This window comes from Peromyscus leucopus, chromosome 23, assembly GCF_004664715.2.
Source record: "Peromyscus leucopus breed LL Stock chromosome 23, UCI_PerLeu_2.1, whole genome shotgun sequence".
Lineage (NCBI taxonomy): Eukaryota > Metazoa > Chordata > Mammalia > Rodentia > Cricetidae > Peromyscus > Peromyscus leucopus.
In genome coordinates, this window is record NC_051082.1 from 34,871,145 (window position 1) to 34,894,743 (window position 23,599).

At 40.4% G+C, this 23,599-nt stretch overlaps 1 protein-coding gene across 6 annotated transcripts in view; it reads left to right on the forward strand.

The window, feature by feature from the left end:
- Pds5b (PDS5 cohesin associated factor B) overlaps nucleotides 1-23,599 on the forward strand; it is a 160,385-nt gene that overhangs the window by 77,961 nt on the left and 58,825 nt on the right. For all 6 annotated transcript variants that reach the window (XM_028878096.2, XM_028878091.2, XM_037198395.1 and 3 more), the window contains exons 8-15: nucleotides 4,596-4,736; nucleotides 6,391-6,506; nucleotides 10,143-10,237; nucleotides 13,091-13,236; nucleotides 13,994-14,145; nucleotides 16,070-16,183; nucleotides 20,467-20,548; nucleotides 22,330-22,378. In XM_028878096.2, coding sequence (XP_028733929.1) covers nucleotides 4,596-4,736; nucleotides 6,391-6,506; nucleotides 10,143-10,237; nucleotides 13,091-13,236; nucleotides 13,994-14,145; nucleotides 16,070-16,183; nucleotides 20,467-20,548; nucleotides 22,330-22,378 — 895 coding nt within the window. The remainder of the gene's footprint in view (nucleotides 1-4,595; nucleotides 4,737-6,390; nucleotides 6,507-10,142; nucleotides 10,238-13,090; nucleotides 13,237-13,993; nucleotides 14,146-16,069; nucleotides 16,184-20,466; nucleotides 20,549-22,329; nucleotides 22,379-23,599) is intronic.

Consider the following 23,599-nt stretch of genomic DNA (forward strand, 5'->3'; position numbering starts at 1 on the left):
CATCTAGAAGGATGTAATCTGTCTGCTTAAGCAAAGGGAGACAGTCTTTTGTTTGTATGTATTTCATTATTCTGAGTTTTCTGGAAGAGGACGTAGAAATTTAAGTCAGGTTATAAAAAGTGCTATGAAATGACGTCCTGATAAAGCACACCATAAGACAGCGCCTTGGTAAATCCTGCTTTCGTTTTTGATTTCAAACCAAGTTTTTGGTTTCGAAACAAAATGTATTGTGAAGTGAACCTTCAAAATCTAGAAGATTAATGCTATGACTTACCTAAGAGCTCTAGAATTGTCAGCAGGGCAATTGTCCAGAATTGGCTTCTGCAGTCTTGACACTTGGGTATTGATTGACATTCATTGGTTGAGTTGGGTTGAGTTGATTGACTCTGGGGCACTCCTGGTATGTAGACCCAGACTCAGGCTTTCTAATCCTCTCTGGTCTTTGCTTGTTTGAAGTGGTTCTGAATGAAGATTTCCACACCCAGTCTAGCACACAGGGTGAGTCCTGCCTCAAGTCAGATGTGTTTCAGAAGAACATTTACCTTATTTTGATGCCTTTTTCTAAGATTTAGGAAAATAAATATTTGACTGAGCAATTAAAGAAAGAAAAGTGAGTAAAACAATGTTTATTGGAACTGCATGATTTAAGATGATTATACTGGTCTTTGAACTTGGGGGTGTGTTTGAAAAGGCAACGTTAGATAAGGAAGGAAAAAGACCCAAGGGAATGTTTTCAGCAATCCCAGATAAATGAATGAAAAACCACTCCTCTGACACTTGCATTAATTTCCTGCTGTTCTTGCCTATAGAACTAAATGGTTCCCCTCTCCCCCATGTCCATAGTTTTGTTGTACTCTTTAGAATTTGGGAGTGGGCAAAGGGCAGTAGACTAGTGCATTGCCCCAGCATATTTTCAGTTACATACTTATTTCTGGTACCTTGTCCATTGTTTTCTCTTTTTCTCTTTAATGGTCATTCCATTTATTTATTTAGAGAGCGTGTGTGCATATCTGTACATGTGCACAGATATAGATTGTGTTATATACATGTGTATGTGCCCACCCATGTTAGTGTGCATGGTGTGTGCACACGTAGAGGCAGAGATTGATGTTGGAGGTCATCTTCTATAGCTCTCCAGCTTTTAAAGATAATTTATTTACTTATTTTCAGGGCAGGCTTTCTCAAAGGACCTGGAGAATGGCAGTTGCGTTCTACTGGCTGGCCAGTTAGCCACCAGGACTTCCATTTCCACTTCCCCATCACTGGATTATAGGTGCATGCCAGTGCACCCATGGGTGCTGGATAGTCAGGCCTAGCTCCTCAGGCTTGCTCAGCGTACACTTTGCCCACTGAGCCATCTTCAGCCCTCCAGGATTATGTTTGCCTTTGTTTTTATTCCTTGCTTTATTTGAGGCCCAGTAATGACGTCATTGGCCATTGTTTTGCCCTTCCCCTCTAAGTCAGCCCCTTGTAAATGTTACTCTCTACTTGAGTTTTGTGTACTTACCGAAGAGCGTTTTCTCTATGTAAATAACAGGAGGAGACGGTGCAGTGGTAGGATTAGGGTTAGGTGAAGTGACAGCGCCACTGCTCACCTTCCTCATGCAGCACTGCCAGGAGCAGCAGAGGTGGTGATGGTCCTGCTGACCTCCTCTCACTGTGTGACGGACGCATGCTCTTGTGCACACTCACAGGCTGAGGTCTGCTTTTTATGTGCTGTTCCTACATTGATGAACACTGAAGAAATCTCTCTCTGTTCTTCACTTTCCTTTCTTCTACCCATATATATGTATGTATGTATGCCTGTAGTTATATTTTCTCTAGATATATGTCTCATCTCTGTGTTGCATTTTTTGTATTTTTATTTTTATTCATTTTACATACCAGTCACAGATCCCCCTCTTCCCTCCTCCTGCCCCTCCAGCCTTCCCCTCCTCAACACATCTCCCATTTCCTCCTACAAGAAGGTAAGGCCTCATGGGGAGTCTGTGCTGCATTTTTTAATGTTTTTGATGGAGTGTGTGAGATCCCCCCCCCTTCTAGTTTGCAGGGTTTTTTTCCAGGCTAGTAGGGAAGGTAGTGGTAGTTTGACCACTGTGGTGGCCAAACTGGCAGAGGATTATTGTTCTTTATTAAGGAAAAGGTAGGTTGAGGGATTTTAATTAAACAGTTTTAAATTTAATTTTATTATTTTGTTTATGTAAGTGTTTTGCCCATATGTATATCTGTGCATCACATGTATGCAGTGAGTATCCCCAAAGGCCGGAGAGTGCATCAGATCCCCAGGGACTGGATTCAAAAGTCAGTGGTGAGCTGCTGAGTGGGTGCTGGGAATTGAACCCAGGTCCTCTGCAAGAGCAGCCAGTGCTCTTAACCACTGAGCCATCTCTCCAGCCTCCTTACAATTTTTTTTTTTTTTTTATGAACAGGAGAAAATTTATAAGTACAGATTTTAAGGATAATAAAATTTAGCTTGAAGAATTTAATATCTTGATATCTTTGTTTCTTTTCCACAAAATTGATGAGTAGGAAAAAAAATCAAGTTGTTTTAGAAAACCAGTAAATAAAGGACAGAAATTTGTCCTTTGAAAATAGTGATGTTTTCATTCTTTGGTAATGTCTTAGTCATTGATGTATTTCTGTGAAGAGACACCATGACCACAACAACTCCTATAAAAAAGCATTAATTGGTGCCGGCTTACAATTCCAGAGGGATAGTTCGTTATTACCATATTGGGAATCGTGGTAGCAGGCATGGCAGGCATGGTGCTGGTGAAGTAGCTGAGAGCTCTATCCTGATCCCCAGGCAACAGGCAGAGGGAGACAGGGCCTTGCTTGGGTTTTTTAACCTCTAAACTCACCCCAGTGTCAAATTTCCAATGAGGCCACACCTCCTAATCTTCCTAATCTTTTAAAGGGTTTCAGTCCCTGGTGACTAATGGTTCATGTGTGTGAGCCTATAGGGTTATTCTTATTCAAACCACCACAGGGAATGTCATACAGTGTATTCAGTTTTCTCCTTTCTTTCCCCATGGCCTTCTTTCTTGGGTTGGGCAGTCTGCACTGTTCATAGTCTTCATTTATAACTGCCAAGAGCTTGGAGTAAGCCAAGGAGGTGTGAGGTCTTAGTCATTGTACCTTCAATATGGAAGTACAAAAGAAGCTAAGTTATATGTTAATTATAGATGGCAGAGGCAAGCAGTCAGAGCACCTTGTTTGGTACAGATCCTTGACTCTTTCTCTGAGAAGACAGGAAGCTGCTAAGAATGTGTGATATATATTCTGGGTCAATTTTACACATTTTGAGAAGTTTTTATTTAAGTTTTTGAGATAGAATCTCTGGCTGGCCTGGAACTTGCTATGTAGACCTGGCTGGCCTTGAACTCAAAGAAATCTGCCTCCCTTTGTTGCTGTCTCCAAAGTGCTGGGACTAAAGGCATGCACCACCACACCTGGATTCACTTTTGGAAGATTTTAAATATAAAGAAATTTGGTCATTATGCTTGGTATATTTGCTCATTTGAGTTGTAGCGTGATGAATGGTTTGACTTGGAAGTTAAAAGCCTGTTGTGTATATTCTTGGTTGGATTTTAATTAGTGTTGCAAACTTTTTAAATGTACACATCATTTATCAGAATGCAAAGGAAGATGAAAAGGACTAGAAAGACATTTTATAATAAAATATAAATCTGTGCAGTTGAAAAATAGAGTAGGCGCTGCTCTGAAGGTATAAGAAAGCTCGATTTTAAATGCTGCAATTTTCCTTATGCTAAAGTAAACAAGATAGGATCTTTTGTCATTAAGGAATTTATGTAATGATGTGATTAAATCATTTTCCTAGGTTTCTTAAGAGAAGCAAAACTGATAAAATGTGTGTGTGTGTGTGTGTGTGTGTGTGTGTGTGTGTGTGTGTGTATACATGAACACATATGAGAGAATTTTCTAGAATTGGCTCATACTTACTATTTTGGAGGTTGAAGAAGTCCCATGATAGAAGCTAGAGAGCCAGGGAAGGTGGTGGTTTAACTCTCTGTCCAAATCCAGAGGCCCGAGAACACAGATGAGTGTTGCTAGTGCAAATCTTTGTAACCAGAGCCTGAAGAACCTGGAGTTCTGATGTTCATAGGCAGAAGAGGGAGGTTACCCTATTTCTAGAAAGGAAGGAGGAGCTCACCTCCCTCGGCCTTTGCATGGTGCTTGCCCATATGGACACTAATATCCCTACTACTACTCTGGATTCATAGTCTTCTCTGAAAACTTCTTTGAATATAAAACCAAAAATAACGTTTTACCATTTGAGTTGACCCAAAAATGTCATAGTCAGGATATAGTTGAGTATTTTAGTGGAGGAACAAAATATTTGGGTGGTAAAGGTGTTTGCTGGTGTTGATCATCGATGAGTCAATACAGATTATCTGCGTCATTGTCTGAAAGATGAGTTCTGTGTTTTAGGTGGGAATAGTTTCTCATGTAGAAAATGTTTCTGTGTACTTGTTTGACTTCATTTATAACAATAAAAAATTTAATTGAATAATAATCAAAACTTCAGACAGTTTATCTGTGGCATTTCTTTTAATGACAGATTTTCTTAACAGTTTTTTAACCAGGTTCTGATGCTTGGGAAAACGTCTATCAGTGATTTGTCTGAGCATGTCTTTGATTTGATTTTGGAACTCTACAACATTGACAGCCACTTGCTGCTCTCTGTCCTACCCCAGCTTGAGTTTAAATTAAAGGTAACTATTGTAAAAATACAACTGCCAACAAGTTCAACAAAGAGCATTGCTGTTGCCTTTTAGTTCTTATAATCGGCTTACTAAATACAACAGGAGAAAGAATGTTGGTATTGTTCATTCATGGGTTTGTCTGTCTCTGGATCTCTAGTGTGTGGCATGATGTCTGCCAGTTTAACAACTCCCACTTAAAAAAATGAACAGCAGTATGACATCATCCTCCACATATTTTCTAGGATGAATGTGGGCTTAGGTTAACTTTTGAGGCAAGCTAAAGCTTCTATTTTCTTTCTTTTTTTTTTTTTTTTTTTGGTTTTTCGAGACAGGGTTTCTCTGTGTAGCTTTGCGCCTTTCCTGGAACTCACTTGGTAGCCCAGGCTGGCCTCGAACTCACAGAGATCCGCCTGCCTCTGCCTCCCGAGTGCTGGGATTAAAGGCGTGCGCCACCACCGCCCGGCGGTAACATTTTCTTATTTCTAAAAATTTTGATCTATTACTTTCAAAACCAAAATAAAACAAGCAGTTTATATTGGTATTATATGGTCACTAAATAACCAGTAACTTGTTCTTGTTTTAGTCTAGAGTATATCTTGGGTGTATTTCTTAAGTGAGTCCTTTGATTAAGTGGCCTTTTAAATGTGATTAGTAATTTTGATTAGGCCAGACAATCAACGTTTCTAATTACTTATTAGTTAATGTGGTTTTCTCTGGAAAGTCCTAGTTGCCTTTTCCTGTGCATTCTGAGGAATATAAAAATGAGTAAACTCTCACCCCTGCCTTCAGCCAACTCAGCATCTAGTACGGGAGGGAGGGGCAGTGAGCGCTGTCAAACAGAGACCAGACGCTGGGAGGTCAGAAGAGATGAGACAGCAGTCAGAGAGAAGTCAGGAGCCGGGTACATTTGAGGGCAGAGTGTACGTCACGCAAGGCTCTACTTAGACCTCCATCTGTGGAGCAGATGAACACGGACCAGAAGACATAGGCTGTATGGTGGAGGCTCTGGAAGGCTAGCCCGAGGCACTGTCGTAAAATGTAAGGAATCCTTACATAGCGCCATCCACAGCACCTGGAGTTTGGTCCTGTTCCATAGGCCTGATTGTTGCACTCTCGTTGGAAGTCTAGCATTGGAGTAGGTCATTTATTGGTAACAAGCTCAACATTAAAACTGTGTTTTCACCTGGAGATGCCTGTCATACAGTGGATAAAGCAGAAGTGTGCTTGCGGCACGCTCAACGCTTCATCATGCTGTCGAACTTCCTTTAGGAAGCTGATGTTTGTACAGTGGCTGCTCTTAACAACCATCTCTTTTCAAGAGTCCTTAGTAGGTCTTTAAATTGACTCTGACTAGAAAAGAATCTGAATTGTAGCAGAGGCTTTTTTAGTATTTAGTAGGAATCTTGAGACACGTTTTCCCATCCCAGTACTGCTTTAATGTGACTTGAGGTGATTAAAGCATTTAATGTAACATTCCATTTTGTGAAACATTTTTTTGAGTATTGTTACATACTTCACCATCTGGGTTCATAGGTTTTTTTATAAATTAGAGAGGCCTGGAAATCCTAGGAATAGGTCACGTTTTCAGTGACCTATTTACTGGTCACTATAACTGGTCACAAACTATTACTTTGAAGTTTAAACAAATTGTGCTTTGTTTTAGAGCAATGATAATGAAGAACGCCTCCAGGTTGTTAAACTACTAGCAAAAATGTTTGGGGCAAAGGATTCAGAACTGGCTTCTCAAAATAAACCACTCTGGCAGTGCTACTTGGGCAGGTATATAATTTTGGTTTTTTTGTTTGTAAGAAATACGTGTTTATATCTATTTCTATTGTTTTTTAAAAATTGTGCACACATTTAAGCTATATTCTTAAGTCATAATAAAGGGTTTTTGGTTGGGAATATAACTCAGTTGGTACAGTGCTTACCTAGTGTGTCCAAGGCCCTAGGTAGGGGTTCCTAGCACCCCATAAACCAGTAAGTAAGGCAGAAGGATTAGAAGCTGAAGGCCAGTCTTTGCCCCAGCCTGGACTACATGAAACACTGATTAAAAAATAAAGGATTTTTCATTTTGTAGTTTTCAGTGTTGATTATAACTGTCATGTTTAAACTATTCTTTTATCTTTTCATTTTATTTTGTCTTTGGTGATTTTTTTTTTTTTTTTGGAAAGATGGTACATTTTAAAAGCTAACTCATGGTTTTTGTTACCACCATAAAATAATAATAGAGGCAACTGAAAGTGCAGCTTGCCGTGATGCAGTCCCTCCCCAAAGCCGTATCTAATTGGATTGTTTGGCTGTATTGGATAGGTAAGGATACTGATGAAATTAACAACAGATGACGTAGCTGAACGTGGTGGTCTCCATCTTTCCAGCACTCCAAGCAGAGGCAGACAGACCTCTTGAGAGTGTTTGGACCTGCCCGGTGCACCCAGCCTCCCTTCTTCCTTCCTTTCCCTTGGTCCAGCTTCCTTCCTTCCTTCCTTCCTTCCTTCCTTCCCTTCTTCCTCCTTCCTTCCTTCTTCCTTCCTTCCTCCTTCCTCCTCCCTCCCTCCCTCCCTCCCTCCCTCCCTCCCTCCCTCCCTCCCTTCCTCCCTCCCTCCCGAGTGTTTGCTTCTCCTGCCTTAGCCTCTCCAGTGCTCAGGCTCCATCCTTTAACTATGTTCTATCAAATACAGCTCCTTCTTCCTCCCTCCCCCCTCCCTCCCCCCTCCCTCCCTCTCCCCCCTCCCCTCCCCTCCCCTTCTCCCTTTTCCCTTCTCCCTTTTCCCTTTCCCTTCCTTTTCTTTCTTTCTTAAGAGGGTTCCTCTGTGTAGCCCTGACTGTCCTGGAACTCGCTTTGTAGACCAGACTGGCCTTGAACTCACAGAGCTCCATCTGCCTCTGCCTCTCGAGTACCGGGATTAAAGGCGTGTGTCACCACCTCCACTTAATAATTAAAAAAATATATATGGTCAGTGTACAGCTAGTTATATATAGTTGAAAGGGATATATCTTAAGACATTTCCATAGGAAATTTGTTTTGCACATATCTCAGTGCACCTTCACGAACTAGGATGGCATTGAATTGCCAGCAAGAAGAGTCAGATATGGACTGTTGCTGTGCATGTACTGACACTGAAATGGTTGTGTAGGCACTTGTTGTACTTTCGAATTAGGATTTAGATTAGCCAGGCAATCCAGTTAACACACTCTGCTGGAAAATCCTAATGTCAACACTTGGATTGCTTTCTGATCCACTGTAGCTGCTGCTTTTAATTTAAGGACACCAAACTTCTCACCAAATTAAATATCACTACATCTGCTCTGGGAATGGAGGTCCATGGTAGAAGACTAACCTAGCATGTGTAAGGCCCAGGGTTTGATTCTTACCACCATAAAAAGGAAGAAACAAAAAAGCCCTCTAAAGCCCATGTGGTGATGCACACCTTTAATCCCTGCACTAGGGAGACAGGCAGACACCAGCCTGTTCTAAGTAGTGAGTTCCAGGTTAGCTGGGACCCTGTCTCAAACAAAACCAAACGACAAAAACAAGTGCCCATCAAACTAGAAGAGCTGAAAGTATTTTAACAGATTTAGTTATATACAATGATGGTAAATTACAGGCTTGTTTAAGAAATGGCGAGTGTTGCAATGTTGGACACCTGGATTCAAAACACACCTTTCCAGGGCCATGAGAGAGTGTTGTACTTCCTAGAGTAAATGGTTTTTCCTGATGAGAACAACTTAAGTAATGGGCTGCTGCTGACTTTGAAAGCATGTCTTCTTTTAAGAACATACGACTTTGAGGGCTGCCAGGGCTCCTGAGGATTGGACCAGAGTCTCGTGCGGGCTTGGCAATCCCACTGCTGTTGAGCTTTATCCTCAGCTTCATCTTGATCCTTTCAAGGACTCCAGGATCAGATCTCCAGGTGTTTTTACCTGCTGAGCTGTCTGCCGGCCCTAGATGTTGTTTCTTTTGGTGTTGAGTGATAAAAATACTTGAGCCTTTTGATTTTACAGAAGTAAGACACAGACTTACAGATTGGAAACCCTTGGCTTCAGTGTTACTGACACTTAAGCCGAATTGAAAAGTCTTGGATGTGCTGCTGTGTATAGCTGTTGAACATTGCTAATTGAAGGGCAGTTAGATGTCATGTGCATGCTAATGGAGGAATACAGTGCTGTCTATTAGATAGTTTTGCTAAGAAATTCGAATCCCAATACCCAATACAGTCATGGATCAAACTTTGACGACCAGTTTCTAAGGTTAGGAGTGAAAGGTTCCTGCTAATTGACATAAAAATAAAAATCTGAGGAATATCTAAATCATAGGAAAGCACTCTATGAGTGCTTAGTTTTTATAGATAAATTGTAGATAGAGTATAAAGATGACCTTGTTAGCCGGGCAGTGGTGGCGCATGCCTTTAATCCCAGCACTCGGGAGGCAGAGGCAGGCGGATCTCTGTGAGTTCGAGGCCAGCCTGGTCTACAGAGCGAGTTCCAGAACAGGCTTCAAAGCTACACAGAGAAACCCTGTCTAAAAAAAACAAAAACAAAAACAAAAAAACAAAAAAGATAATTCTGATGGCTAATTGGATAAGAACAATTTTTGGATACAGTTTAGAATCATAGGATAAAACTAACACGGTGTAAGATTTGCCACATGTTAATTTATGTCCTATAATTAGGAAAAAACATTTCAAGGAAATTACTTCTCAGACATGATATGAAATTGAATTGTTCCTCTGAAATATAAACATATGCACACGTATATTTATAAAACATGACATATGCAGACATACTTTGACACTTACTCAGCAGGCACATTTGAAATACAGTACTGATGGGAGAACATTTGTTATTATTATTCCAGTGGAAAACACAGACTCCCTAGAATTTTCCAGTCCTAAGAGGACGTAACTGACATTGCTCTAGTTTGTGTGTGGCCCCAAACTGTTGGTCTTGTTAGACTTTGCGTTTTCTTTAGTATGTGTGTGTGTCTGCATCATGCGCGTAGACCTATGGATGTGTGCTTGTGCACATGGAGGTCCGATGTTTGCCTTGGCTGTCCTCCTTCAGAGGCTGCTGCCATCTGCTCTGACGGTGAGTACTGCAGGGTGCCTGAGCTAGGGTGCCTCAGCAGTACCTGAGCTTGGAGACTGGGCTGGGCTGGCTGGACAGACACGTCTTCTACTTGCTCAGTTGTGGGGTCAAAAGGGTGTGCGTCACACCCATCTTTTTGTGCAGATGCTGGGAATTCAACACAAAGCCTTTACCAAGCACTTGACCAATCCCATTGTCTTCCCAGGTCCCAATTTAGATTTTCATGTAAACATGTACTCATTAATAAGAGGAATAAATACAAAGTGAGTATAGATTAAATTTGTCTATTTTGGTTGTTTTAGAGTACTCTTTTTAATCTTTTATCAGGTTTAATGATATCCATGTACCAATACGCCTGGAATGTGTGAAATTTGCTAGCCATTGTCTCATGAACCATCCTGATTTAGCAAAGGATTTAACAGGTAATAGCACATATTTCTGGATGCTCTTCAGTGGGAAAAAATAATCAGCTTTGTAGTGAAACCTTTTCTTTTAAGAGTTTCTGATAGCTGTCTTCTCTTTCCATTCATCATCATGGGACTTACTTTCTGAAGCGGGGATTTTTACCATGTAGTTCCTTGTGCACACTAGAAGCAGTTTTTGGAAGTAACTTCATGAATTAAAGTAGTTCTTTTGTTTAAGAATAGCTGTGCACATTCTCACATATTTGGGTTTGGATGGGTCTTGATTTTGAAAATGCTAATGCTCTGATATTTTAAGAACTTAGTGAAAGTCATTTAACTATAAACTAAGTTAACCATAACTTAACCATAACATAAGTTAACTTAGAGATAACTTAAAATCTGTGTAAGCATTAAGTATTTCACTTCCAAATTTTGAAGTAATAAGAATATCATATACCTATTTAATTTTTTAAATAAAACGAAGGTTACTATAATAGCATGCATGTCTTTTGTACAAATGTTAGCGTTTGTTTACTGAAGTGCTGAGGAGCTAGGGAAGCGAGTGAACGGCAAGTCCTGCAGCACCCTCCTTGCAGCACTTCTCCTGGGCTGCTCTTGAGTTTGGTCTGTGTGTTGTTGTGATTTCATAGTCATCTGCTTATTTGTATCTTTGTGTGGCTGACTTAGTGTTGTCCTGTGGAAAGCATCTCATTGGAATCATGCTACTTAGATGGAGTTCTGTCTTTATTAAGTTCTTTTTTTATTGCCTATTTCTTTCCCTTATGTCTCATAATTTTTCTTTGATCTAATTTTTCTTTTCTTCTAATTCTTCTGTTTTCTCACTCCATTCTTTTGCATTGAACAGTTATTTATGTAAGTCCCAACTTGTACATTTCAGGCTGCTTTTGCTTATCAGTGCTCCTTGAAGTCTTCTATTCTTTCCGAGTTTCTCATTCTAAAGAACACGATGCATTATATCCATCTGTAATATTTTAAACAGTAGCTTGTCACAGTAATGCTTCCAAGTATGTGGAATTATTTGTTGTCAGTCAGATTTTTAACAGCCTGCTTTGCGTTTGTTTTGTTCTGAAGCCAGTGTCATCCCTTTTTTACGGAGACACCTTACGTGGATCTTCTGTCTTCCTACGTAACATCTGGGTCACCTCTTTGTAGCTGCTGTACTGTGGTGCTCCTGGGGCTATCTAGCTTCTTTACCTGTGTGTGTGTGTGTGTGTGTGTGTGTGTGTGTGTGTGTGTGTGTGTGTAGGGGTCTATGTTTTTCTCTCACTTCCTGCTCTCCCATTCATCTGTGGATATTCTTTTGGGAGGGGACTTGTAACATCCTTTTCTTGTATTACGGATGCAGCATTTTCTGAAACTGTTAATGTTTGTTTTGGTGGGAGGGTTTTTCTTCTTTTAAAAAAATTAACTTCTTTTTCACCATTTATTTGCTTTTGTGTGTTTTTATACATTAGTTCCTTTCCTCAGAAATCTTGGTAATTTCTAGCCATGTGCTAATGATTACTAGTGTGTGTGCACTAAGCAGAAAGCCATTTGAAAAAATGCTGGGTGTAAGCATTGGTCTGTAACTGCTAAGACTTTCTTACTGTGATGAGTTGTTTTCCAGATTCTTAATTTAGATACCTGTACTTGAGTTGATCACATGGAAACAAGGTCCTGTCAGCCAGAATCTTAGCTTTATTCCTGTAGTAACCATATTCAGAGTTTCACTGATTATAGCATGGAAACGATAATACTCATTATTTCCCAGTAACACCAGCTGAGTTGAATATTTTAATTCATTCATAAAGAAAATGATAACGACATCCTTAACAGTAATACATCTGTTAATGTATATAATTAGCTTAATGAGTTAGAGGCAGCCTTGTCAACTTCCCTGCCCTGGAAATGGAGCAGACTTTCACTTTTCAGTTGTACATGACATTTAGTTTGTGAGGAAGCCAGCCTTGCTTCTTCCCACCTTCCTTCTCTTGCTCTTCATTTTCTTGAAATATTGAACATTCTACATAGGGTTTGCTGTAACATGAATTGCTAAACGGGCTTATTAATAAAAAAAAAAAAAAAAAAAAAAACCCAAAGCCAGATATTGGGGTAAAAGCTGAAAGATCAGAGAGGCAGATCAGCAAGCCACTAGTTCTTATTCCTATGAAATCCTCAGCTGAAAGAGAGCGAGCTCCTTTCTCCACCCCGCCTTATCACTTCCTCTCTCGGCCCAGCTCTATCACTTCCTGTCTGTCTGTACAGACTCTATGGTTAACTAGTGGCTAGCTCCACCTTCTGGTTTTCAGGCAAGCTTTATTTGTTAGAACACAAATAACTATTACCACAGTTTGCTTTTGCTCTGTTGATTTGCAAAGGCCTTTCTAATCTTCTAAAGCAATATTAGGGTGATACCCATATATGTGGTACCCCAATAAAGCTTGCCTGGGGATCAAAGGACAAAGCCAGCTACCATATTAAACATAGATAGAGGTCAGGCAGTAGTAGCACATGCCTTTAATCCTAGCATTCGGGAGGCAGAGATCCATCCGTATCTGTGAGTTCAAGGCCACACTGGGAACAGAGCCAGGCGTGGTGGCACACACCTTTAACCCCAGCACTAGGAAGGAAGGAAGATGGCAGGACACAGAAAGGTAAATAAGGCGTGAGTAAACAGGAAGTCGCTCTCTTGAGGCTGAGGATTTTGTAGAGGTAAGAATGTGGCTGGTTTGTTGTGTTTCTCTGATCTTTCAACTTTTACCCCAATATCTGGCTCCATTTTTTTTTTAATTAATAAGATTGTTTAGCAATTCATGTTATACAATATAATTATTAAAGTTTCCATTTTAATCAGAAACTCTTACCTTTCAGAGTATCTTAAGGTGAGATCCCATGACCCTGAGGAAGCTATTAGACATGATGTTATTGTGTCTATAGTAACAGCTGCTAAGAAGGATATTCTTCTTGTCAATGATCACTTACTTCATTTTGTGAGAGAGCGAACATTGGACAAACGGGTAAGTAGGAGAGTAGGTAAATCCCAGTGGTTTTGTCTTGTGTTTGTTGTTAAATTTTATTTTTGAGACAGTCTCTCTATGTAGTCCTGGATGTCCTGGACTCTCTATATAGACTAGGCTGGGCTTGAACTCAGAGCTCTGCCTGTCTGCCTCATGAGTGCTGGTATTAAAGATGTATAACAACAGACCCAGCGGAGCTTTATTTTTAATACTTGAAGTTTAATAGTACTACATTTGAAAGTACCTTTTCTTTCCTAAGTAAATTATAAATTGAAAATATCTGAGGTCTGGATAAATTAGGGTGTAAAATGAGGAGTTGAATACTGGTGCTGAGTTGGCTTTCTTTTTCTTCAGTCAGGGACCCTACTCTATGGGATGCTTCTCACATTAAAGAAGAGTTATCCTTTCTCGGTTAAATTTGCCTGGAAATCCTCTTCATAAATGTGCCTAGTTTGTTTCTTTGAAAGTCTAAATCTAGTGGGGTTGATGATGAAGATTAACCAGCAAGCTATTCTAATGCATTTATGTAATAGAAGCTTTTGCTTTTTTCGTTTTTTTTTTTTTTTTTCCGGGACAGGATTTCACTTAGCTCTGGCTGTTCTAGAACTCACTGTGTAGACCAGGCCAGCCTTGACCTCTCAGATATTGGCCTGCCTCTGCCTTTCAAGTGCTGGGATTAAAGGTGTGTGCCACCATGCCCATCAGTAATGGAAACATTTTTCTTTATAAAGAGAACTTTTATCTGTTTTTGTTTAAGTGGAGAGTACGAAAAGAAGCCATGATGGGACTTGCCCAGATTTATAAGAAATATGCTTTACAGTCGGCAGCTGGCAAAGACGCTGCAAAACAGATCTCCTGGGTCAAGGACAAGCTGCTCCACATATATTACCAGAACAGCATCGATGATCGGTAAGTCGGGGCCCACGTGCAGACGTGCTTTTCACGTCTAGGTAAGTTGTGGCTATTACATACCTTCTTTGTATTTTCTTTATGGCTCTAAGTACAGGGCAAATGAGATGCATAGTTAACTTGCCAGCAAAGCCACAGATGAAGCAGTCCTGCATAGGTAACATACTGGATGAACGGAACTTTCTCGTTTGTTTCCATACATTTGTCTTTTTACAGGGTGACATCTAAAAGTAGGAATATAGCTGTTATCATTTAAAGTTTTTGTTTTATAGAAAAAAAAAACACATTAAAAGAATGTTTTGCTTGATATTCAAGACAGGCTTTCTCTGTCTTCCTGGCTGTCCTGGAACTTGCTCTGTAGACCAGGCTGGCCTCAAACTCGGAGATCCTCCTGCCTCTGCCTCCTAAGTGCTGAGATTAAAGTCATGTGCCACTACCTCCTGGCTGTTAAATTTTTAAACAGAGTTCAAATGAAAATCATTTGGAAGTTTTTAGTCCCACTCAAAGCTGGGCAGTGGTGGCGCACACCTTTAGTTCAGCGCTTGGGAGGCAGAGGCAGTGGGATCTTTCTTCCCCCTCGAGAATAAAAGCAGTTTATAAATTTGTGGAAAAGATGTTATTGCCCTAAAAGTAGATGGTTCTATCAGTAAGAGTCAGTTAGCCCTTAGAGCCCTCAGTTCTGTTTAGAATCTGAGTTGACAAGTTGTTAGTGTATCCAAATGTGTATGTCTGTAGCAAACCACTTGAAAAAGAAGCCATAGAACAGTGGATCTCAACCCTCCTAATGTTGTGGCCCTTTAATACAGTTCCTCATGTTGAAAAGAAATGGACCCCAGAAGGAAAATGACAAAGCTCTAGAACATTCTGGCTAGAGATTATTTACTATTTAACGAAGGTTGCTAATGCTAAGTCCTACCAAACACTTTCTTTAGCCAAGCATAGAATAATTGTCTCCTTTCCCCACGTCCTCAAATACAGCCATCACTTGGTATCCATAGAGGCTGATTTCCAGACTCCTCCTGGCCAGGGTACCCAAATCCACATACACTCAAGTTCTGTATATAAAATAGTGCTATGTGTACAGAGAACCCGCTCCTATCCCCCCTAGACGAGTGGTTCTCAACCATCCTGACCCTTTGATACAGTCATACAGTTCCTCTTGTTGTGGTGACCCCCAACCATAAAATTATTTTGTTGCTATTTCATAACTGTGACTTTGGTACTGTTATGAATTGTAATGTAAACATCTGTGTTTTCTGGTGGTCTCAGGCGACCTCTGTGAAAGGATTGTTCACACCCCTCCCCCAGGTCATGACCCACAGGTTAGGAGCTGCTGCCATAGACTGTGTTAAAATGTTATGAAGTATTTTAGGGAGTGCTTTTGTTAAGTCAGTTTTTACACTTGAGTGTGTGACACCAGTGCGCAGAGTCCTATTCTGATTTGATAAGACATCTCTGTGCCCGTCCCGGGAGTCTGGACGCAGTGGCAGTGAGTGTTGCCCTGGTGTGTGCAGGAGCTGGGGCGGGGCTGCGGCAGCCCTGCCTGTCTCTCTTTGTGCTCTTAGGTCAGCCGTGCCTTGTTTCACCACGACCTTGGTTCCTAGTGATGAAAATCAAAGGGATCTTCAAACGTTCTTTGTAGCTTTAACTCATAAATAATGGTATTTGGATCTTTAGAGGGGCCTGGTGTGGTTTTTTTGAACTTTCCTGTGCAGATATGGACACTTAGTCTTTGATACACAGTTTCCAACCTGTAGGATTGTTGCAGACATACAGAGAGCCAGGTCCTTCCTTTGGACCCTCTTAGAGGGAAATACCTCTCTTCTCCACTCTTCACGGAAGGGACTTACTACTTCAGTGATTTTTACAGTTTGTATAATTCTAACTGCAAACGTAGTACACTTAAAGATCTTCTCTTTTTTAGGTTACTTGTTGAGCGGATCTTTGCTCAGTACATGGTTCCTCACAATTTGGAAACGACGGAACGGATGAAGTGCTTATATTACTTGTATGCCACACTGGACTTGAATGCTGTGAAGTAGGTCTCCAGTGTCATATGCTCTTTCTTCTGTCTTGGAGTGTATAGAATGGACGTGGGGGATAAACCTTAAGTATTTAATGTAAACGTTATAACAGTCAGGCATTGTTTAAAAGTTCAAGACAATAAATTACTGGGCTATTTCTTTTTCTTTTTAGAAAGGTCTGTCTCCAACATTTGATTAAGCAGATACAAAAACAGTTAAAGCTGGCTGGAGCTACTTGTTAGCTACTTGGCATGAAATCATTTAAGGATTTGATTTTTCTTTCTCTCTAGCTTTTCAGGTTGATGGCATTTCAAGAAAGGTGATATATCTATTCCCCCCACCCCTCAGGTGTTAAAAAGGTCCACATTATGAAAATACTATCTTCCTGCTCTTAACACGGTACTAATTTAAATTATTCTGTAGTGCAGTAGAGTACAAATTTCTATGCTGTTTGTCCTCAGCATAGTGTTGTAGGTTAGCATTAGGGCAAGTCTTACAGATACATTTTTATTCCCAGGTGTCATTCAGAAAGAACCTTTAAGTGTCTGGGAAGGGAATTGGCATTCTATCTATAGTAGAGATACTACTCATCTAACTGAATCACATTAAGGCCTGGAGATTTCCTGTAGGTTTAGAAATTTAGGCCCATGATATTCCAGTAAATATAATTAGAACTATAAAGGAGTACGCGCTCTGAAATTGGAAGTCTAAGGATCCTTGAAACTTTGAATGGACTTGTGTCTCATTTGCCATAGTTCCATGTGCTCCTGTTCCTTTATACGGAGTTGCGGTTTGGAGCGCTGGAAAGTGTGTGTGCCTCATCTCTGCTCTTACAACTGAAAGAGAGCAGTGGACAGACAGAGTGTGTTTAAGACAGACAGATGCAGCCATGTAGAGCCGGATCTGATGCTCAGGAAGTAGTAAGACAGCCAGGAGTTGAAGTCCGTGCTAACGACAAGTGGCGGCATATATACTACTATTTTGTTTCCTTTATTATGTTGGAAATCTTTCTCGGGTTGGAATGTGTTCTCAAAGTGTTGGTTTACTTCCATTTAGTTGCTCATCCTTTTTCTTTGGTGCAGTTGATAGCCTGTTAGAGTGGATGATATGATTGATATGTGTCCTCCTAGAACACACGTCAATTAGAAATCTCAGTAAGTCTGTCCTTGACCATATACCACCTAAGAGTAAATTAATAAAGATGCTTTTAAGTAAGAATCCAGAAGTAGCGCTCAGAGATTCTGTATGAAAGAACTTAAGAATATGAGTCTGTCTGTATATTTATTTTTATTTTCCGAGAAAGGCAGGTTTAGAAAGAAGGATTTGTGTTCAAGAAGCAAAACATTTTCAAATATTTCTGTAAATCTAAAGAACTGAGGATTATGGGAATATGGCTTCAGAAGGAAGATGTAGGAAGCATGTGGGCTGGGACTTAACTGCAGCTGTGGACATTCTTGCGGGTGTCCTGGAGCCCTCCCTGCACCTTCATTGCCCACTGTTGTGAGTGGTTGATGTCAGGCCTCTGTGGGAGGGAATTCATATTCTCAGATAACACATAAAAAAATAGGCAGGAAATAAACATTCGAGTTTTTGTTTTTGTTTTGTTTTGTTTTTCGAGACAGGGTTTTTCCGTGTAGTTTTGGTGCCTGTCCTGGATCTCACTCTGTAGACCAGGCTGGCCTCGAACTCACAGAGATCCGCCTGCCTCTGCCTCCCGACATTGAAGTAGTCTAATATCTTTCTCTCATGAACACTAGGACAGAAATATCAGCTAATTGATACATTTGTCAGGTGTACATATAAAAAAGATGATAATCATCCCTGCAAAAAGCCTCAGAATATGAGGCTTCTAGATGTAAAGAGTGAAAGACGATTGGTGGGATGGTAACGCCAGAAACAGAAACGAAAAGAAGGAGACACCTCTAAATAAGAAGGGTGGATACGTAGAGCCATAACACTAAACAGAAGCTACTCTTCCCTTAAGTTTAAGTGTGTTTTACTGAGTTTAAAAGTGAAGCACTGATTTTTAAGAGATGTGCTGTGAAATAATACCAATAAAAAGCTGAAAAAAATAACTACTTGAACTATCACATAAAGGTTTAATTTCACAAACATAGTCCATGAGTAATATGTAGCTGTTGAAGGTGAAGTTTTTAAGGTATTATTGAAAAGTGACTTTTATTGTCACTGACCTTGTGAAGTTAGCTGATCATCTATATTACCTTAATTTTTAGAACTTAATTTATATTTATCTGTGTTTCCTCCCAAAGCCTCTGCATTTTCTTGTACATATGAGGGATGAAACCTGGTGATAGTTAACATGACTGTGAGTGTGTTACCCAACTATTTTATCCTCTGTCTTCCTCCACGAGGACTGCAGTCATTTCTTGCCTATTGAAAACAGCTTGTAGGACTCATATGTATGTATATTTCCTTTAATCTCTTATTTTTGCACATTATGCAAATAGGGTTATCATGCGTAAAATCTTCAGTGACATTTTTCACTCTTTTTCTTGTGTTTTGAGACAAGATCTTACTTTGTAGCCCTGGCTGTCCTGGAGCTCACAGAGATCCGCCTGCCTCCTCCTTCTGAGGGCTGGGATTAATTGTCACCCCATTGCCTTCTGTTACCCTTTACTCTCATTGAACTCCTTCCCATCAAGACAATACATGTGGGCAAAGGGTCTTGCTATTTCAACTAAAATTCTTAAGAAAATTTATTTCTTAATATAAATAATTTATATTACAATGTATTCCTTAAATACATTGTAATTTATATATAAATTTATAAATAATTTATATTACAATGTATTCCTTAAATACATTGTAATATGAATTCTTAGTCAGTGGGGGTTATTTTTTAAAATTTCAGCTATGGTCATGTTTTTAGTGCTGTTAGAATTTCTTAGGATTTCATATTTAAGTGATAAATGTACTAGATTACATAATTTCATCTGTTTTAACTCAAGACCAGTATCAACATGTGGTCTTTTAGAAGTTGTAAATCATCATTTTTCTAGGAGACAGAGAATGTTTGACTTTGGAGTTCAGAAGTAATTCTCAGACTGTTTCTTTGAAAGTTTTTGTTTAATTTATGCAACTCATGCTTTGTTTTAGATTTTCATAGTTCTCCAGTAAGTGATCATTTTGCTTTCACTTAGTTTATGAATTTACATTAATTAATAATGCAGTGAAACTTTGTGGAACTTTCACACTCAAAAATAGTGAAGTGTCACACTGAAAATTTAAGGCATCCAAAGATGAAATGTTCTAATATTCTTACTGTTAGCAAGTTTCTGAATTTAAAGTAGGTTGTATTCTTTTAAAAACACACAACTGCGAGGCATTTTCAGAACCTTGATAACGAGGACAATGGACATGTTGAACCAGTTGTCTTTTCTGTCCAAGTTGGAAAGCTTGTGTTATGCGGCTCTGCATGTTGGCTGTCCGTTGTTAGGGCTCGGTGGATGTGTGGGTTGGAAGCGCAGGCCACGGGAAACAAGTGGTGGGCTCAGGAGATGGCTCCGTCAGGGGAGCCCCTCAGTTTGGCCATTGCTCTGCAGTTGTGAGGCTTGAGTTTAGGTTCCCAGAACTCAGAAAAAGCCTGGTGCACCGCAGTGGAGAGATGAGAGGTGCTAGCCTAGCTTATGGCCGATGAGAGGCCCTGTCTCAAAGAAAAGAAGGAAGGTGTTCGAAGAATGACCCTTGAGCTTGTCTTCTGGCCTCCGCACACATGAACATACATACATATTAGTGTACATCCATGCACACAAAGTAAACTGATGAAAAATACTTTTTAGTAAAATTTCCTTAGAAATAATGTGGTGCGGAAGCTCTGACAAGGTAGTTACTAGGAAGACGTATTCATAACAATAGATAATTTCAGTTTGGAGCTGACCCAGCATGGGATAAATACTTCACAGACGCACACACCCTTTTCCTCATGGGGCTCACTCTTCTGCTTCCCCTAGATTCCATCTTATCAGCACGTTTTACAAGACAACGTTTTGTCAGCTCTTCATTTCTCAGTTCTATAGTCTTGTCAGCCCTACCTTTAACTTACACACAGGCCCCACTTAATCCGTCTTCATATGAAGCCAGTGCAGCGTCACAAATCCTGCCTAACGTCCTTGCCGCTGCTCTTACGTGTGAGTCTTTGCCTCTCGATGTCGGTTACTTCATCTGTGAATTTGACCTCAGTTCTCCTTTTACCTCCTACACTCTTTTATTAACATGAAATAGTTGGAATATTTGGAAAGGACTTTTATCCTGTTCTGTATGTTTTTGTGTTTTTCAGAGCATTAAATGAAATGTGGAAATGTCAAAATTTACTCCGACATCAAGTAAAGGATTTGCTTGATTTAATTAAACAACCAAAAGTAAGTTAAGTTTTAAAGAAAAACTTTTAGAAAGTTTGTATAATCATTACCATAACTATAGCTTCATGTTTTTATATAAGTTTACTTAGAATGAATATTCTGGTGATTTTTATTATGTGGTGGTGTTGTGTGTGTGTGTGTGTGTGTGTGTGTGTGTGTGTGTGTGTGTGTGTGTGTAGGCTTGAGAACAGTCTCAGGTATTTTTCTCAGTGCTGTCTGTTTTTGTTTTTTGTGAGTTTTGTTTTGTTTTGAGACAGGGCCTCTGATTGATCTGGAAATGGCCAGGTAGCTAGCTTGGGCTGGATGCCATTGAGCCCTGGATGTCCCTGTCTCCAGCTCCCACCTAGCCCTGGCCTGCTAGCGTGTGCATCCTGCCTAGCTTGTCTGTAGGTTCGAGGAGTGACATCAGGGTCTGGTACTTGCACAGCAAGCAGTTTGCTAACTGGAGCATCTTCCCAGTCCCTGAAGTTGTGATACTCGTCCGGTAAATACATGTTTTAGTTAGGGGCATTTAGAACGATTCTAAGTCCCCCTCCCTTTCTGAAATCGTTACCTGTGAAATATATTAATCTAGAAAGTGTATCTGGTCATTTTAAATTACAGTCACGGGACCCAAATCAGTTTGTTCTTTCTTATAGCTCATGGTTGTCTTCTCTGACCTCCTCTGTCACGTGCTCTCCTGGGCTAGGACAGGAGGGAGGGAACAGTGCTGTTTCTCAGCCGCCTGCCCAACAGTCTGTTCCTCACTTTTTAAAAAAACTTTTGTGATGTGAAGATTTTAAAAACTACGGAATTTTACTAAGGAATTGTTTGCATAGTTGAAGTTTACGTTTGAAAGGGTTTTTGTTTCTGATTTTTAAATAAATGTTTTTTGTTTTATTGGGTGGGTTTTTATTTATTTTATTTATTTAATTAATTTTTTTGAGACAGGGTTTCTCTGTGTAGCCCTGGCTATCCTGGAACTCACTCTGTAGACCAGGCTGCCCTCGAACTCACAGAGATCCGCTTGCCTCTGCCTCCAGGGTGCTGGGATCATAGGTGTGTGCCACCTCCACCACTACCACCACCATCAGGCCCCCCCCCCTTTTTTTTTTTGAGTTAGAGTCTCACTAGGTAGCCTTGCTGGCCTGAAACTTGACATGTAGATTGAACTTGCTTGGAACTCACAGATACTCACCTGTTTCAGCTTCCTGAGTGCTGGGATTAAAGGCGTGCACTGCCATGCCATATTTTTTTATTGAGTGTAATTTAACCTTTTTTTTTTATGGTCATTGAGTATATTGAACCTGCTGGGATCTGTTTTCTTCAATAATACTTTCGTGGCTTCTGCTGTCAGTAGGCATGGGTTTCAGTGTTACAGTGCAGTCAGAAGCCTTGGGAAGTTCTCTCTTTGTTACCCAGCTTTCTATTCATTTACCTGGGGGGTAAATGCACAAAAGTGTTACTGAAGTATGGCATGTTCTTGTTTTCACATGGATAGCATTAGTCTGGATTTTAGGAAGCATTGCAGTCGGAATAGGATCCAGTCAATATGTTCAGAGCTTAGATCAGGTGTTGACTGACTCAAACAAACGTGCCTACTTTTAAGATTCTCACTGTGGAGCTCCTCTTCCTACCTGGTCACATGGCTTCTGTACTTTTCACTCCCCGATTTATCTAGGATTTAAAGAGAGCTAAAGATACAAATGTGGGAGGAGCGTGTGGGGCCGGAGAGTTGTTGAAGGTGCCTGTGGGTTCTTCTTAGGGGATTTTAATTGTGCATTTTTTTATGTGATTTACAGACAGATGCCAGTGTGAAGGCCATATTTTCTAAAGTGATGGTTATTACAAGTAAGTTGTTTTGAATCTTTAAGTTTTAAAGTTAATTGAAGGTTGTATATAATTTATTAAATTATGTTAGATTGTGGTAATCTAAGAAATTATTAACGTGTTTTTGCTTGATACACACCAGACAGTTCAGTTTTCCTTTTTCTCCCTGACTTTTTTTTATTCTGTGTGCTATCCAGAATTTAAATTGTCTTCAGTGTCTTACATGAGAAAGCCTGAGAAGTAGTGTATGCATTTATTTTTGAGAACTGTCGTGCCCGAGATGACTGTCGACACAGTCTGTGCATTGCTGTTGCCTCCTCTGGGGCCGTCTCTGGCACTGGCTGCTCTCCCTCACCCCAGTGGTCACCATGTAGCTTGTTGACAGAATCACTGGGAACACCTGCTCGAGTGAGTGAGCGTACCACGCTTCACTTGGCGATAACGAAGAGGTTGTGGGCTGAGTTAAACACTGCAGCTGCGTCCGAACGAACGCCAAGACACTGGAGAACAGTAACTTAGTGACTGTGTCTTGGGTGCTCACTTACATTCCGTTTGGAAGAGAGCATTCAGAACTAGGGTGCCACTGAGTGTAGAGCAGTCTCAGCCGGCCCTTTCTTGGGGCTCACCAGCATCCAGGCTGTCCTCTGCAGCTGGCCGTGGGTGCTGTCCTCTGGAGGACCTCATTCTTTGTTGCCTCTCGGTTTCTTTTTTCAGTGTCTATCAAATCGCTGCAGGCTTTTCTAGGTTCTGTTTCCAGGAGTGCTAGTGTCCTGAAGGCGTTCATAGTGAGAGAGGGGGGAAAGAAAGGATTCCTGTGCATTGATAAAATGCTGGGGGTGGTTTGTTTGTTTTGTTTTTTGGTGCTGTTTTCTCTTTCTCTAGTACCATCTTTTTTTCATTTTTCTAAAGATAGGCCTTTAATATGATGCCTGTCTATGATTAAAGGGCCTCTTAAATGTCATTTTCTAAAATTATTTAACAACAATATTAAATCCTCAGTACTTTTAAATTCCAGTGAAGTGCTAATAATCTTTGGAACATAATTTATGAAGTTCTACACTAGAACTTTTTTTTTTTTTTTTTTTTTTTTTTTGGTTTTTCGAGACAGGGTTTCTCTGTGTAGCTTTGCGCCTTTCCTGGATCTCGCTCTGTAGACCAGGCTGGCCTCGAACTCACAGAGATCCACCTGCCTCTGCGTCACAAGTGCTGGGATTAAAGGCGTGCGCCACCACCGCCCAGCCA